The 14,642-nt window shown below is 39.4% G+C and overlaps 1 protein-coding gene across 1 annotated transcript in view; it reads left to right on the plus strand.

Moving 5' to 3' along the window:
* The window catches only part of LOC121364719 (catenin alpha-2), a 401,992-nt gene that overhangs the window by 61,786 nt on the left and 325,564 nt on the right, over positions 1-14,642 (plus strand). The window contains exon 6 of the mRNA XM_041488185.1: positions 13,570-13,773. Coding sequence (XP_041344119.1) covers positions 13,570-13,773 — 204 coding nt within the window. The remainder of the gene's footprint in view (positions 1-13,569; positions 13,774-14,642) is intronic.

Raw genomic sequence — 14,642 nt, forward strand, 5'->3', positions numbered from 1 at the left:
GTGCAGGTGTTCATCTCACAGCATGTTGGACTGGGCTTGTCTCCTCCATGTATTCTTTACATCTGTGGTTTTTCCTGCACAATTACTGTGGGTTAACATTTAAGGAATTCCTCAGGGTTTTCAGGGCCCTCTCAGCTCACAGGTCCCTGGTTGGTAAGATCCTGAGGGTAATATCCCTGTTTGGTCTGACTGTGCTCCTGCTTTTGTGTGGGACTTTGCACGTTATGGACAGCAAAGGTTTGACAAATAGGGACAGAAAACATGTGACTTCTCTGTCCCAAACTGATGATGCTGCTGCTGCCTTCTGGAAAAAAGGCTGTTGTTCAATGCAAAGAGAGGCGTTGTGCTTAGTGAAAATAAATGTAGTGAAGACTGTGCAAGACATCAGATATTGTCCCCTGCTTCTATGAGAATATTCATCCTTTTTCTCCTCAGGTAAAATCTTTTCCACTTTCTGTGATGTTGCAGGAGCCATGCATATGTGTGGGAGATGTGGAGCCATAGTAGCCTGTTCTGTTCATAATTATGTGTGGAAAAAACAGCCTTTTTGGGGAATTCTCTCTTTCTTCTTTTAGGAAACTAAATAAAAACTTTGACTTATGAGGATACAGACTGAAACAATTGTGTTATTCATTTTCTAACTCGCTGCTTAGCTGTTGCATGAGATTTATTCTCACTGAATTTTGCAACAAAGATGACATTCCCTAACCTCCAGGGAAAGTCAAAATTTATGGCTGGTGATGGTGGGATGATTGTGAATTTACCTTTACGTTTTACAAGCAAGAAAACAAGCAATATTAGCAGACTAGTGAAACTATGTCATGAGTTAAAAGGTGGTGGAGAAAAAACCCTTGCTTTTTATGGTGGCAGTATATTACTTTAGCAAGGGAAAGGAACTTTGTATTTTCTAATTAAAATAATTTTGCAGAATATTTATTTTATAGCCTCAGTCATATTAATTGAGATCAGTTTATATTTGGTAGGAAGTGCTTACTAAACCCTGTTTATATGCCAAGATGATTATTCTGTGTTAAAAATAAGTTTACAGGGTTTTTTTCCATTATTTTAACACTTCTCAGCCTTCATTATTTCATATTTTGGAATCAGTGTTCTGTGGCTTAGTACTTCAAATAACTGCAGTGTGAATAATTTCAACATTTTCTCAGTCAAAATATCTTCACATGGAATACAAATAATTATTCTACCTATTTGAAGCACAGCCATTGTGTTTAACTAGGTCTTTTGATAATTCTCACACTCTATACACTGGGGGGTTGTGTAAAGTCACCTGTGAGTTATTAGCAGCAAAGTTTTGAAGATAGTTGTCATTTATTGCTTCTCAGAGATAATTTATGTAGAAATAAGGAGAGCTCACAAATCTGTTCCTTAGTAGATTTTTTCCTTTAAAGTCCTACTTGAAGTTGATTGATGACAAAAGAATGTGTTTAATGCCTTGTTGCTTGGTCCTTTCACTTCCATGTTGCTGCTTTACTCTTAGATCATTTAAAAATAGGTATTCCTGGTCTTACTAGTAATTTATTATTAAAATTTGGCATGTATTTTATGCTCATGTAATATTTCTGAATCCTTAATGCAAACGGAGGTGCACGGTTTATTGCCCCCTCATGATATTTGGCCAAATTTCTGGAAGCTGCATAGATAAATTTTTGAAGAACTTACTTTGAACTCTGAAAAGGCTCTGTTTTCACTCAGGAAATGGTGATTTTGGTCTGGTAAGCTCTCATCTCTTCTGGTTATTGAGGGACTGCTTTATTGGCACAATTTAAACTGTGGGATGGATTTATCTGGTGTCCTCCCCAGTGCCCTCATGGTGTGCAGCAGAGACAGGACCTACACATCAAACTGGAGTGTGGTGGGAAGGTAGATAGAAAGGGAATGAAATTATTGAGTGAGAAAAAATGCAATGAGAAGGACCAGGAAACTGTGCTGGATGAAAACTGAGATGAAGATAAATGGCATTGACACTGGTGTGTGTTTAGTAACTGCAAAGTAAAAATATATGTGGATGTAAAAATATATATTTATATCTAGAAGTAAAATAAAGGAATAACTTTGTTCAGAGAAAGGAGCAGAGCTGGGGAAGGGTCTGGAGCCCCAGGAGGGGCTGGAAAGGGGCTCAGCCTGGAGAAAAGGAGGCTCAGGGGCGACCTTGTGGCTCTGCACAACTCCTGCCAGGAGGGGACAGCCGGGGGGGTTGGGCTGTGCTCCCAGGGATCAGGTATAGGACAAGGGGAAGTGGCCTCAGATTGTGCCAGGGAGGTTTAGATTGGATATGAAGGAAGTTTTCTTCACCCAAAGGCTTTTCCAGTCCTGGCACAGCTGCCCAGGGCAGTTTGGAGTCCCCAAGCCTGGGGGAATTTAAAAGCCATGGGGATGGTGGCATTTGGCTTATTGGTGGCCTTGGCAGAGCCGGAGTTGGACTTGATGATCTGAGAGAACTTCTCCAATCCAAATAATTCTGTGATTCCATGATTGTGCCACAGCAAGGGCTGCACACAGATTGTTGGGAAATGTGTTCTCTGTGATGGAATAGAGAGGGGGCAGTGACGGGCAAAAATAGCATTTACTGGGCACTTGGGATCTCTGGTGAGTAGGAGGGTGCCTGCTCTCAGAATATGGACTGGGATTACAATTCCTGAGTCCTGAGGAGTGGAGCTGTGCCAGTGGGATGTGCTGACAACACCTCAGAAGTGCTAATCACAGTGGAAATTCACATTCTAGGGGTTTCAGACCTACAGTGCTCTACATTTTAAGCAATTCTAAATAATTTCATTTAGATTTGGATATGAAAAATGAGGGTAATCATTCTTGTACAGTGGTGGGAGGGTGGGTGTAATGGTATTGTAAATATAAAGCTGTTTACTATGCACGCACCATAAATCCATAAAAGGATTATTCCTGTGTTTGAAGCAAGGCTTGAATTATCTGCAATAAAATTAAATAGAATTTATAAATCCTCTGACTTAGAGAGGGGAGGAGAAGATATCTAAAGGAAAAAAGGACCAAAACCCCTTTCCTCCACTGATGCCAAAAGCAAATATCTGTTGTTTTCTGTATTGCTCCAGAAAGAACTGATGAGATGGCTTGGCTGACTTTTCTCCCTGTCTTTTGTGTTTGTGTGTGCAAGTTCTGCCTCTAGCAATGCAATAAAATGATATTTTGTTTGTTAAAATAAATATATAGTGCTCTGTTTTGATATATGTTAATCCAAAGAGGCAAGCCCTATAGCTGATGCTGTTTTATCTTATGTTTTATCATTTTTTATCTTTTTAAACTTTGGATTTATTGTTTCTCTATATTTTGTCTTTAAAGTTGCAATCCAAGAGCATTGGTCCTTGTTACATCTTCAGCTGCTGAGCCTGTGGGTCACCCCTTTGCTCTCTGACTTCTGAGTATGAAAATAATCTGGTTTATAAAGGAATTTAAAGGAATATAAGGGGAAGTGGTCACAGCACCAAACCTGGCGGAGTTCAAGTAGCATTTGGACAATGCTCTGAGGCACAGGGTGGGACTCTTGGTATTGTCTTGGGATGGGCCTGGAGTTGGACTGGTTGATCCCTGTGGGTCCCTTCCAACTCAGAATGATCCTATGATTTGATATGGTTTAGAACTGAAAGAGGTGGTTAAAATGATTTCTAGTGCTTGAGGTACTTATGTATTTGGGATAGGTCCCAGGGTACTGAAATTGTACTATTTTTTGTCATGAGCAGCATTTGAACTGAGAAATTACGGGCAGAGTAACTCAATCTTTAATGAATTTTTGAACAGAGCAAGTCAACTATCTAGGAGATGACTACATTTGATGAGAAAGAAAATGTAGTGACACTGGTCATTGTCCTCCAGGCTGTTAAATGCAGCTCATAATTAATAAATGGGCTATCATAACATGTTTTGTGAATACATTCATGCTCCTTAAGGAATATTTTGCATGGCTAGAGAATGCAGTGCACCTTAAATGGAGTGAAAGATCTAATAAGTGTGTAATGAGGGTAAAACATGACAGAGAAACTGAAAAGACAAAGTATCTGGGTACAGCAATAGCAAAGACTGCTTTTTTTTTTCTTTTTTTTTTTTTTTTTTTGGTAATAGGAGCTGCCAAAATGTGGCAGAAATGTAGCAGACGGAAAAAATGCTGTGTCATTAAGTGACTACCTTTAAAATGTTCCTTTTTGGACAAATAACTGCTAGATGATATGAGAATGGATTTTTGCAGAGCATTTATGGAATTGCAATTTGCTTGTAAATGTGTTCTTCAGAGAAGTGATTTGTGATGCTGCAGAGAACAGGACAAAATGTGAGCTTTGAAAGAAGAATTGAAATGTGTTTGTTTCGCCACTCAAATTCATAAGAAACAATTGCAAAAATATTACTGCACATCTGACAGCAATTTGAAACCAGACTTGTTGAGCTTGAGTAGCTCTAGCCCAGGCAAATGGCAATTTCTGTATAATAGCAACTCTATATTGAATTTAACTAGGAATGCACTGGGGAAAGTGTGCTGCAAATTCAGATAACCTCATGAATGGATTTGGAGGAAATATTGGATGAAGAAATATTGGATGAAGAATCTCAGAATGGTTTGCGAAGGAAAGGACATTAAAGATCATCTTGTTTCAACCCCCTGCCACGAGCAGGAACACTTGCCACTATTGCAGGTTGCTCCAAGCTCTGTCCAACCTGACATTCTCCCTTGTCCCAGGTCCCTCCATCCTTTGTCCCCAGTCCCTCCCCAGCTCTCCTGGAGCCTCTTTAGGCCCTGGCAGAGGCTCTGAGCTCTCCATGGAGCCTTCTCTTTTCCAGGTGAGCACCCCCAGCTTTCCCAGCCTGGCTCCAGAGCAGAGGGGCTCCAGCCCTCTGATCAACTTTATGTGTCTCATCTAGACTCATTCCCCCATGTCCACAAATTTCTTGTATTGAGAGCCCCAAAATATTTTTTTTTTTTTTTTTTTTGTCCCTGGTGTAGCTGAAGTGGCTTTTACACTGCAACAGTGTCAAGACAAGTATTTCCTGTGTGAAGGCAGCCAGGCTGCACCACAGTGTTTCTAAAAGTTCTATGCAGTAGTGAGATACCTTGGCACTTTCTGCACTCCTCAGGTCTCCTCTGAGTGGGGAAACGTCAGACTGGTCATGCTTTGCATATTAAGAAAATAATAAGCAGCAGCAAAATGTTGCATTTTATGTCAAACCCAAAAGCTTCACCTGTTTGCAGAGTCATGTGTCTGAGGATGTCTGAGGATGTCTCAAATGAGGAAGAATCAGAGTAAATTTTGGGGGTCCTGATGACGCCGTGGGACCAAACAAGCTTTTCCTTTCAGTTATTGCTGCATTTCCCATTACAACCCATATGTGTGGGCTTGTTTATACATTACTGTGGAAAGGGTCAGCTCCAGAGTACAAAGGATGGCACTGGAGATGTCAGGATTTTGGAAGCAAATGCATGGCCAAAATGTGATCTCTGTGAAAGGAAGCACCCTGGGTAACTGTGGATTAGGATTTTACTGCTCTCATTCCCCTTTTGCAGTGGGAATGGTGCTGCTGAGCTGTATTTGCTGTATAGGAGCACCATCTAGTGGGCTTCTGGTTTATTTTTTTTATCTCTGTGAATTTATTTTTTTCCCTCTGAAATGGTCTTGTATAGTAAACTAGTACTGTGGAAAGATTTAGCAATCAAAAATACTTGTTGGAGTTTAACCATAGCATTTTGCTACCACTTTTTTGGTGGTAGAAAGAGCCTTTTGCCAACACACCAATGGCTGCCTGTGCTTCCCTGTCAAAATACATTTAATCTGTTTGCAGCAGGCCACTTTATTTGCAAAGGAATTTTTGTAATCAACCCTCAAGCACAAATTTGTTAGACATACTAAAAACACAGAAAAGAAACACACTTTAAACACCCAATCATCATTTCTATAAGGAAATGTGTTTTCTGTAGCAGTAGTTATTGCATTATTACTCAAATTATTGCAGGTTTCTTATTTTCTTGTTAATGTAAGTCTGAATATCTGAAGTGCTAAATCAAAAACATCATAAATTTTCTTTCAGGGTTATAATAGCTCGAAAAGAGCACTAAGTGAAATGTTCTAATTAGACTACACTTGCTACTATTTTGCCTGTGTTTACTTAGCACTTCTGAGATGCTTCTGTAGCTTAGGTATGTGAGAAGTGAACACCTCCACTATTTCAGGGAAGTAGCATCTCCATTTACATTTGGAGAGCAGTCAGAGGAGGGGGCTGGGAAGGTGGGGGCTGTTGCTTCTGCTCGTGGTTGTGCACTCCTGCCTGAGGGATGCTTGTGAAGCTGCTGTGGGTGCATCCAGCCTGGTGTGCCAGAGGGAGAGGTCAGAGAATCACAGCATGGTTTGGGCTTGAAAGGAACCTTAAAACCATCTTGTTCCACCCTCTGCCATAGGCAGGGACACTTCCCAGTATCCCAGGTGCCTCCAAGCCCCATCCAGCCTGGCCTTGGACACTTCCAGGACAGGGAAGCCACCAACACTCTGACAGTAAAGAATTTCTTCCCAATACCCCATATAACCCAGCCGTTCCCCCTGTCCTGTAACTCCATGCCCTCGTCCAAAATCCCTCTCCAGGTCTCTTGGAGCCCCTGTGAAATATTTCTGTGTTGTTTCATCACTCCAGAGCAGCTCATTGGAAGCTGCAGTTCAGCATTGCACTGTCACACTCTTCCAGCTGTATGGTGTGTCTGTGTAACACAGCATTGTGGCAGGTAGGAACATTTGATTTTTTGCTAAACAGGAGATCAACAGCCTTGTTAGCATTGCAGGAGACACGGACAAAGGTGCAGAAACCAAACCTGTGAGCACACAGCATTTATTTATTACTGCCTGCAGTAGTGCAGGCACTTCTGACAAAGAAATACATCAAACACTCTTATTTATATGGTCTTGTCTCCAAATTACTCAGAAAATCTAGGTCCCTCAGTATATCATATGCTTCCTTCTACTCAAAGGCAGTTTCTCCTGCTGTCTCGTGGTTGTGTCATTGTTTACCTAAAATATCTAACACACTTTGCAGTGACATTTACCTTGAAAATTGCATTTCTTTGTTCTAAGGGCAGTTGTGTATTCACTGTCTCAGGAAGTATTAGAGACCCAAGGATGTATGTCCTAGGGTGACTTTATGCTGCTTGTATGTGGCCAGCAGGAACAGGGAGTCATTCTTCCCCTATACTCAGCACTGGTGAGGCTGCACCTCAAGTGCTGTGTCCAGTTCTGGGCCCTCAGTTTAGGAAGGATGCTGAGATCCTAGAGTGTGTCCAGAGGAGGGCAACAAGGCTGGTGAGAGGCTTGGAACACAAACCCTGTGAGGAATGACTGAGGGAACTGGGGGTGCTCAGCCTGGAGCAAAGGAGACTCAGGGGTGACCTTATCACTCTCTACAGCTCCCTGAAAGGTGGCTGTGCTCCGGTGGGGCTGGGCTCTTTCTCCAGGCAGCAACTGACAGAATCAGAGGACACAGTCTCAAGCAGCACCAAGGGAAATATAGGTTGGATATTAGGAAAAAGTTTTTTATAGAAAGGGTGATAAAGTACTGGAATGGCCTGTCTGGGGAGGTGGCGGAGTCACCATCCTTGGATGTGTTTAAAACAACACTGGATGTGGCACTGTGTGCCAGGGTTTAGCTGAGGTGTTGGGGCTGGGTTGGACTCAGTCTTGAAGGTTTCTTCCAATCTGGTCATTCTATGAATTCTGTGATTGATTCTGTGATTCTGTAAATTCTGTGAATTCTGTGAGTTCTGTGTATCCCCCATTGTTCTGTTTATGCTGGCTATTAAGTTCTGCACCTTTAAGACTGGTTCTGAGAGCAAAGCAGGGGAGAAGAAACACAGTTTGTTTGCAGAAACTGCACTTGATTACCCAGCATTCCTTCTCATGAGCTCTGTTGTCTGCAGCACGGACAGCAGGACAGAACTCTCCTTTGCTTTTAGTTAGTTTTTTATTTAGCTGAGGCAAAAAAGTTCCTTGGACTGTGGCCCACCAAGGCCTGGGGTGTGACATTTTCCAGCACAGGAGGGACTGATAAGAGACTGAGCGAGCTGAGCTACACCCCACAAAAAGGACTGTCTTGAATTTGCTGCCTCTTCAGAACAATAAGAGATTCCATTGTTTAATGTTATTCATTTTTTCATGTTTGTGAGCACTTTGCTTGTTAAATAAACAGGTTTTTTTTCCGCTTTTCTCAAAGCAGATCTTAATGTTATTAATTTTTTCATGTTTGTGAGCACTTTGCTTGTTAAACAGTTTTTTTTTCCACTTTTCTCAAAGCAGATTTATGCCTTCCAAACTGGTGGGGAGAGAGGCTGCTTGAATTTGCTTTCTAGAGGGACCCCTTTGGAGGCTTCCTCCCAAATTTGCCCTAAATCAGGACAATGTAGCACTTGGTGAACATGGTGGAGGGTTTATGGTTGATGGTCTTAGAGGTCTTTCCCAATCTAAACCATTCTGTGATTCCTGATTCTAAATCTTTAAAAGAACCATGTTAGGAAATGGTCTCTGCCCTGAAGGTTTCACATTCTAAACAGAAGAATTAATGTGTTTAACAAATAAATGAAGCAGAGGTTCTGAAGAAGCTGCTGAAATTTCCTTAAGACTTTCTGTCTGCAGAAACCAGAGGATGAGCAGATTTTTCATGAGCAATAAGGCAATTGCACATAATAATGAAGTCATTTAATTGGAAAATGCAGGCAATGATACAGTAATTCTAGTTCTTTTGGAGTTGTAAAATTGTTTTAAATTATTAATGTAACATTTTTCTTTTGCTTTCCATTATATTTCTAATAAAGACTGTGAGGGGTTTTTGGTATGGTTAAAAATGAGATTCTAATGCAGATAAATGCCACAAAGTTTCAATAATGATGTGCTCTCTGATTATACAATACATTTATGTAGGGTATATGGCTATTTTCAGTTTTTTTAGTTGAAGTATGAATAATTTATAATTTTTTTTTAAATTCTGAAGTGGTGCCCTTTAGTTTATTAGTTTATTGCCTTTTGAGCAAGAGAAAGTTGTTTAGAGCAGTACTTAGTATGAAGAGGTTTGTTTTCAGAAGTCTCTAATATTTATTAAAACATGGCAACTTCTCTTTAAACACACCTTGATATAATTTAAGGAAAAAAGAAGAGTTGAAGAGAAAATAGTTAACTATATTTAAAGAAGATTTTATCACAAGTTTTGACAGTTTTCAAACAAATCTTCAGTTATATTAAAATTAATTTTCTTGGATTTTGTTTCAGCAACTGCAGCCAAAAATGATATATGTTTACAGTTATCTGAACATTTATAAAGAGGTTTGAAACACTTAATTATAAAGACTGAATTATAGTATCAGTCCTTGATTTATGGCTCTAATGTTAGTTAACTAATTAGAAATGTAAAGTGTTCCAGTTCATTTACATTCATGTTTCATTAACTGGCTTTTAAGAAGCGATGGGAAATTGCAACTTCTAAAGAAATTTATTTAGCCAGTTTTCCTGCCTACTATTTTTTTCTTCTTTCCAAGACATGATTTCCTTGTTAATATACGGGTAAGAGTTTTATAGGTGTCAATAACATAGTCTGAAGTTGAATTTTGGCACGAAGTTCTCTTTAAAGAAGAATAATAGCTTTTGTAAGCAAAAATTGTGTTTCTTTGGTTACTGAACATCAGGAGCTGTCATGGAGCTGATTCTCATCCCATCTCCTTTTTCCCAAAACTCCAAAACCTGCTTTTCTTGTGACATATTTCAAAAAGAGTTTAAAATAGACATCTAGACTGCAATTAATTTATAACTACCCATTAGAAAGTAACTACATCGTTATTTGTTATATTTTAAGCAAAACTGAGGTTCATGGTGAGGGGATGAAGTGCAATTGGCACAAGGTGATTCTGAGAAAATTCTGGATATTGGGAGGGAAAAAGTCATCACCCATGAAGTTGATCAGGCATTCAAACAGTAGACAGAGAGGTTTGGAAAATCTCCAAGGACAGAATTCTCATCTTCACTGGATGAACCCTTGAACAACCTGGCTTGATGTTACAGTTGTCTGTGTTTTAAAGAGGTGTTTAAAGTATAGCCCTCAGGAATTCATTCCAACCTAAATTACTCTGTAATTCTGAATTATCATTAACAGATATCTCAAATAAATATTTAATAATATTTAAGACTAGAAATGAGTTATAAATAAAAAGTTTTATGGGATATGGATGAAAAATTATTGAGTACAGCTGAGTGACTTTTATTTTTCATGAGCTAAGTTTTGATAATTTTAAATATTTCTCCTTATTTACAAATACCACAGAAGTATATTCACTTTTTACAGTTCAAAGTTAGGAAAGCTGGCTTGGGTTAATTATGCATCCTCTGTGCTACACAATTTATTATTTAAAATCTAAATAGTGTTTGTATGTAGTCTGTAAAGAAATTCTTGAATTTTTTCATGGAGTACAACATATCTGCTTGTGAAAATGCTGAGTTGGGTTTCTGGGTTTAGACATACTGGAGATATTTGATCTGTAGATTGTTCATCTTCAAGGCTCAAAAAGTATGGAAGAAGGCACTCCCTCAGCCTTTCCTGGGCAGGGAGATGCTTCAATCCCTTCATCACCTTTGCAGCTTTCACTGGCCCTGCTCCAGGAGCTCCAGGTCTCTCGGGTCCTGAGGAGCCCAGAGCTGGACAGGGTTCTCCAAATGTGGCTGAACAGGGCTGAGCAGAGGGGCAGGATCCCCTCCCTGCACTGCTGGCTCAGGGACAGCTGGTTGTCCATGAGGACACCAAGGTCATTCTCCCCAGAGCTGCTCCATCAGGTCAGGTCACCCCCAGCCTGTGCAGGTCCACAGGTGCAGGATGCTGCATTTGCATATGCAAATAGATCTGCACATGCATATTTCCATATTCCAGGTAGGTTTTTGGGTCTCACAGAAGACTTGAGTGCATGGTCTTCAAATCTAAGGAGCAAAATGTGATTGATGACTTGCTGAGAGGTGTAAGATATGTTTGAAAGTTGCTGTATAGGTAGAGAACCTTACACCTATGGCTGTGAGGAAGAGGAGGAAAAGGGAGGCATTTCTGGGACGATTGGTTAGGGATCTGAAACAAACAGCTATTCTTTTCAATATTTTTTTCTTGCTAATTCCATAAGTGGCTTATATAGTTCATTTGGTGCAATTAAAGTCCTGCTACTGCCACGTGAAATATGAGGTTGTGAAAATGAATTTATACAGCTGATTTCTTAAAATCCCAAGCATTACCCTTTGGCTCAAAAGCCCCATTACATAAATATGCACAGACCTAACTCTTGGAGTATCATTTTTAATTTAGGTGCTTGTAAAACTGCTCTGCTTACTGCTGTGAAACACAGACCCCAGAAGATACATATGAGACATTATTTCACATTCTGGCTAATGCAGCATTTTTTTCTGGCAAGTCAGCAGTTCCTGGAGCTGGAACAATACGTTATCTGGTTCAAATTCTTCTATTTGTCCTTTTATTAAATAATGGATTTCCATAAATTGCTTGTGTTTATTACTATGTAACTTCTGAGGATTCAGTGAAGTTGTAGATTTCTCAGAGGTTCCTTTCTCCGTATAGTAATTCCTTATATAGTTCCTTTATCTGAGCAGTCTGTGTGTGAATTGGAAATTTTATTGAGAAATAAGATCTTTTCTATGTACCTTATTCTGCTGAAATTAAGAAAATATTCAAGTGGAGTTTATCTTCGAATAAATCCCTTTGAGCATTTTATGATTAATAATAAACAGATATAATTTTCAGTGCTAAAGGTACATGTTCATTATGTGTCATGTTCCTAAATTTTAATGTACATTTTGATACACTTGTTGGTTTTGTTGTTTTGTTGTTTTTTCAAATTACTTGTATCATTTGGCTTGCACTTGCTCATTGCTCTTAGATGTTAAAAGAAATACACTAATCATAAAGTTATCAGAACATTGTGAAAATTAAAATGGTTCATTAACAAATCTTATGTGCTTTGAAATAGGTGTGATTATCAAAAATCAGAAGGCTTTTCCATTTTCAATTCCTGTTTAATGATTTTTTCTTTTTTAAAGCTCAAATAACAAGTGCACAGCTTACAGACCATTTTTAGTCCATATGCAATTAGGAGACTTTGCATGATTTCAACAAAAGGTTCCTGAATTACACTGTGTTGTAAATGTGCCTGAGAATGAGAGCAGGTGATTATTGCTTTTGTATTTCTTACCTTGAACTGCAAAAGGAGAAAAGCAGGTCAAAATATAATCCAGCAGTGACTCAAAACTCATAACTTTTCATGAAGTTTTACTGTGAGAAGAGTAGAAACAATGTGATTTAAATGTTTGATATTTAGTAATAAGTTTGATAGATACAGTACACAAGTGTTTAGTAGTGATCATCGTTTGGAATTAACCTTTCTTTATTAGAAAAGAGTCTTTGAAAATAAATTCTTTTTCTAGTAGAATAAAGATATTTTGCTAACCAGTAGACTATTTGGATCACTGAAGATGTTTCCAGACTATCTTCATGTAGTGCTCCCTTTTTAGCTAACTAATCTAGCACTTTTTTCCTGACTAAAAACCAAAAAAAGCTGTTAAAAGATGCTCTACAGAATGGAAGTCAGAGATTTAGTATTTTTGTGTAAATGTCATTATCTAGTAATGATTTCCTTGCAGTCTTAACTTCCTCAATTTTTTAAATTCATGAAATATTGAGGGAATATAGTAACATTTCAGCAATGTAGGCTGCTTATTAAAATAATCAAAATGAAATTATTAACGGAGAACATCCCACTCTATCTTCAAGAATAAAAAACTTATACCTTGCATATGAATGTCCTGAAGAGCCAAGAAATTTTAAGAATATTTGTGGAAAAATAATACTGCTTTAGCATGGGATGGTTTGGGTTGAAAGGGACCGTAAAGATCATCTTGTTCCAAGACCCTGCTATGGGCAGGGGCACCTTCCACTATCTCAGGTTGTTTCAAACCCTGTCCAGCCTGGCTTTGGAGACTTCCAGGATCAGGGTCAGCCACAGCTTCTCTGGGTAATAAGGTTATGAATTTTTATATAAATATATTTATATATAGATATACATATATATATTTCTCTAATATTTACTTTTTTAGGAATTTGGTTGTTAGTTGCTCCAAGAATGTTTTGATAATTCTTGCAGTCACTTCCAACTAGGTATTCTATGATAAATTATTTATAGGAAACACTAAAAAACCTTCTACTATCGCAGGTTGCTTCAAGCCCTGTCCTGCCGAGCCTTGGACACTTCCAGGGACCCAGGGGCAGCCACAGCTTCTCTGGGTAACAAGGTTGTTAATATATGTACATACATATATAAATTTATATATAATATTTACTTTTTTCAGGAATTTGGTAAATAATTGCTCCAAGAAGGTTTTCATAATCCTTGCGCCCCCTTCCAACCTGGTATTCTACGATAAATTATTTATAGGAAGGACTAAAAAAAACCTCTTCAAAGGCACTGAAAATGCCAAAGACCTACTACCACTGACCATTTTCCCATTTTCCTTTTCCCTCCAGAACAAGATCATCCTGGACCCGATGACGTTCAGCGAGGCGCGGTTCCGGCCGTCCCTGGAGGAGCGGCTGGAGAGCATCATCAGCGGGGCGGCGCTCATGGCCGACTCCTCGTGCACGCGCGACGACCGCCGCGAGCGCATCGTGGCCGAGTGCAACGCCGTGCGCCAGGCCCTGCAGGACCTGCTCTCCGAGTACATGAACAATGTAAGTCACAGCGAGGCTGCAGCTGCTTTAATGTGTCTCAGAAGTTTTGTGCTTTGTGCTGAGTGTAGGGGTGGTGCTGTTTGAGTTGTTGAACTTTTTAATGCGCTGCAAGTGTTTGACAGCAGTTGGGTGCGATCAGAAGCTCGTGGCGGGTGCTGTTGTAGCTGCCAAGGAACTCTGTGCTCCCTGTGAATTTGGCATTAAAGTTTCTTCTTATGTGATAACTAGCAGTTCCTTTGGAAGTAGAATACTTTTTAAAATGAAAATAATGGTGAGTAATCTAAATGCGAAATGGTCCAAGGATTATTTTCTTATTGAAGGTGAATATGGGTAATTTTCAGCATGCTTGCCCTTGCAGGATGGTCATTGTGTTTGATTTTTAGGATGTTGCCTATAGATATTCACAGGACGTTGACTTTTTGGTATGTGGGTTAAACCACTGAAGGTTTCACTTTCTGGAGGAGCTATGAAATACTCAGTTGCCATGAAAGTAGTGAGTTCAGCACTAGTGCTGTTCACAGTTTAAAAACAACTCTCTGGGTAGAGTTTCCAGAGGTGTTGGATTGTTCAATGTGGTGTGAACTGGCAGTGCATAGACTTTGTTCTGCACAGATTATCCCAGAGAATTCTTTCCACCCAACGTTGTGTATTAAAACTCAGATGCTCTGTTGCCATGTCCTTTTGAGGATGTGGGGAAAAGACCAAAGCAACATCAACAATCTGTTTTAAAATTAAAATGTTTGCCAAGAGGGGTCAAACTGGGCATCCTTTACTTTGCTGTTTCTTTGGTTGCTCCCAGAGTATCCGATGACACATTTTGATCCCATTTTGCTGGAATCATCATCAAAATAATGCTGAAGAGGGGGTTC

This window comes from Pyrgilauda ruficollis, unplaced genomic scaffold, assembly GCF_017590135.1.
Source record: "Pyrgilauda ruficollis isolate IOZ18807 unplaced genomic scaffold, ASM1759013v1 scaffold88, whole genome shotgun sequence".
Classification (NCBI taxonomy): Eukaryota; Metazoa; Chordata; class Aves; order Passeriformes; family Passeridae; genus Pyrgilauda; species Pyrgilauda ruficollis.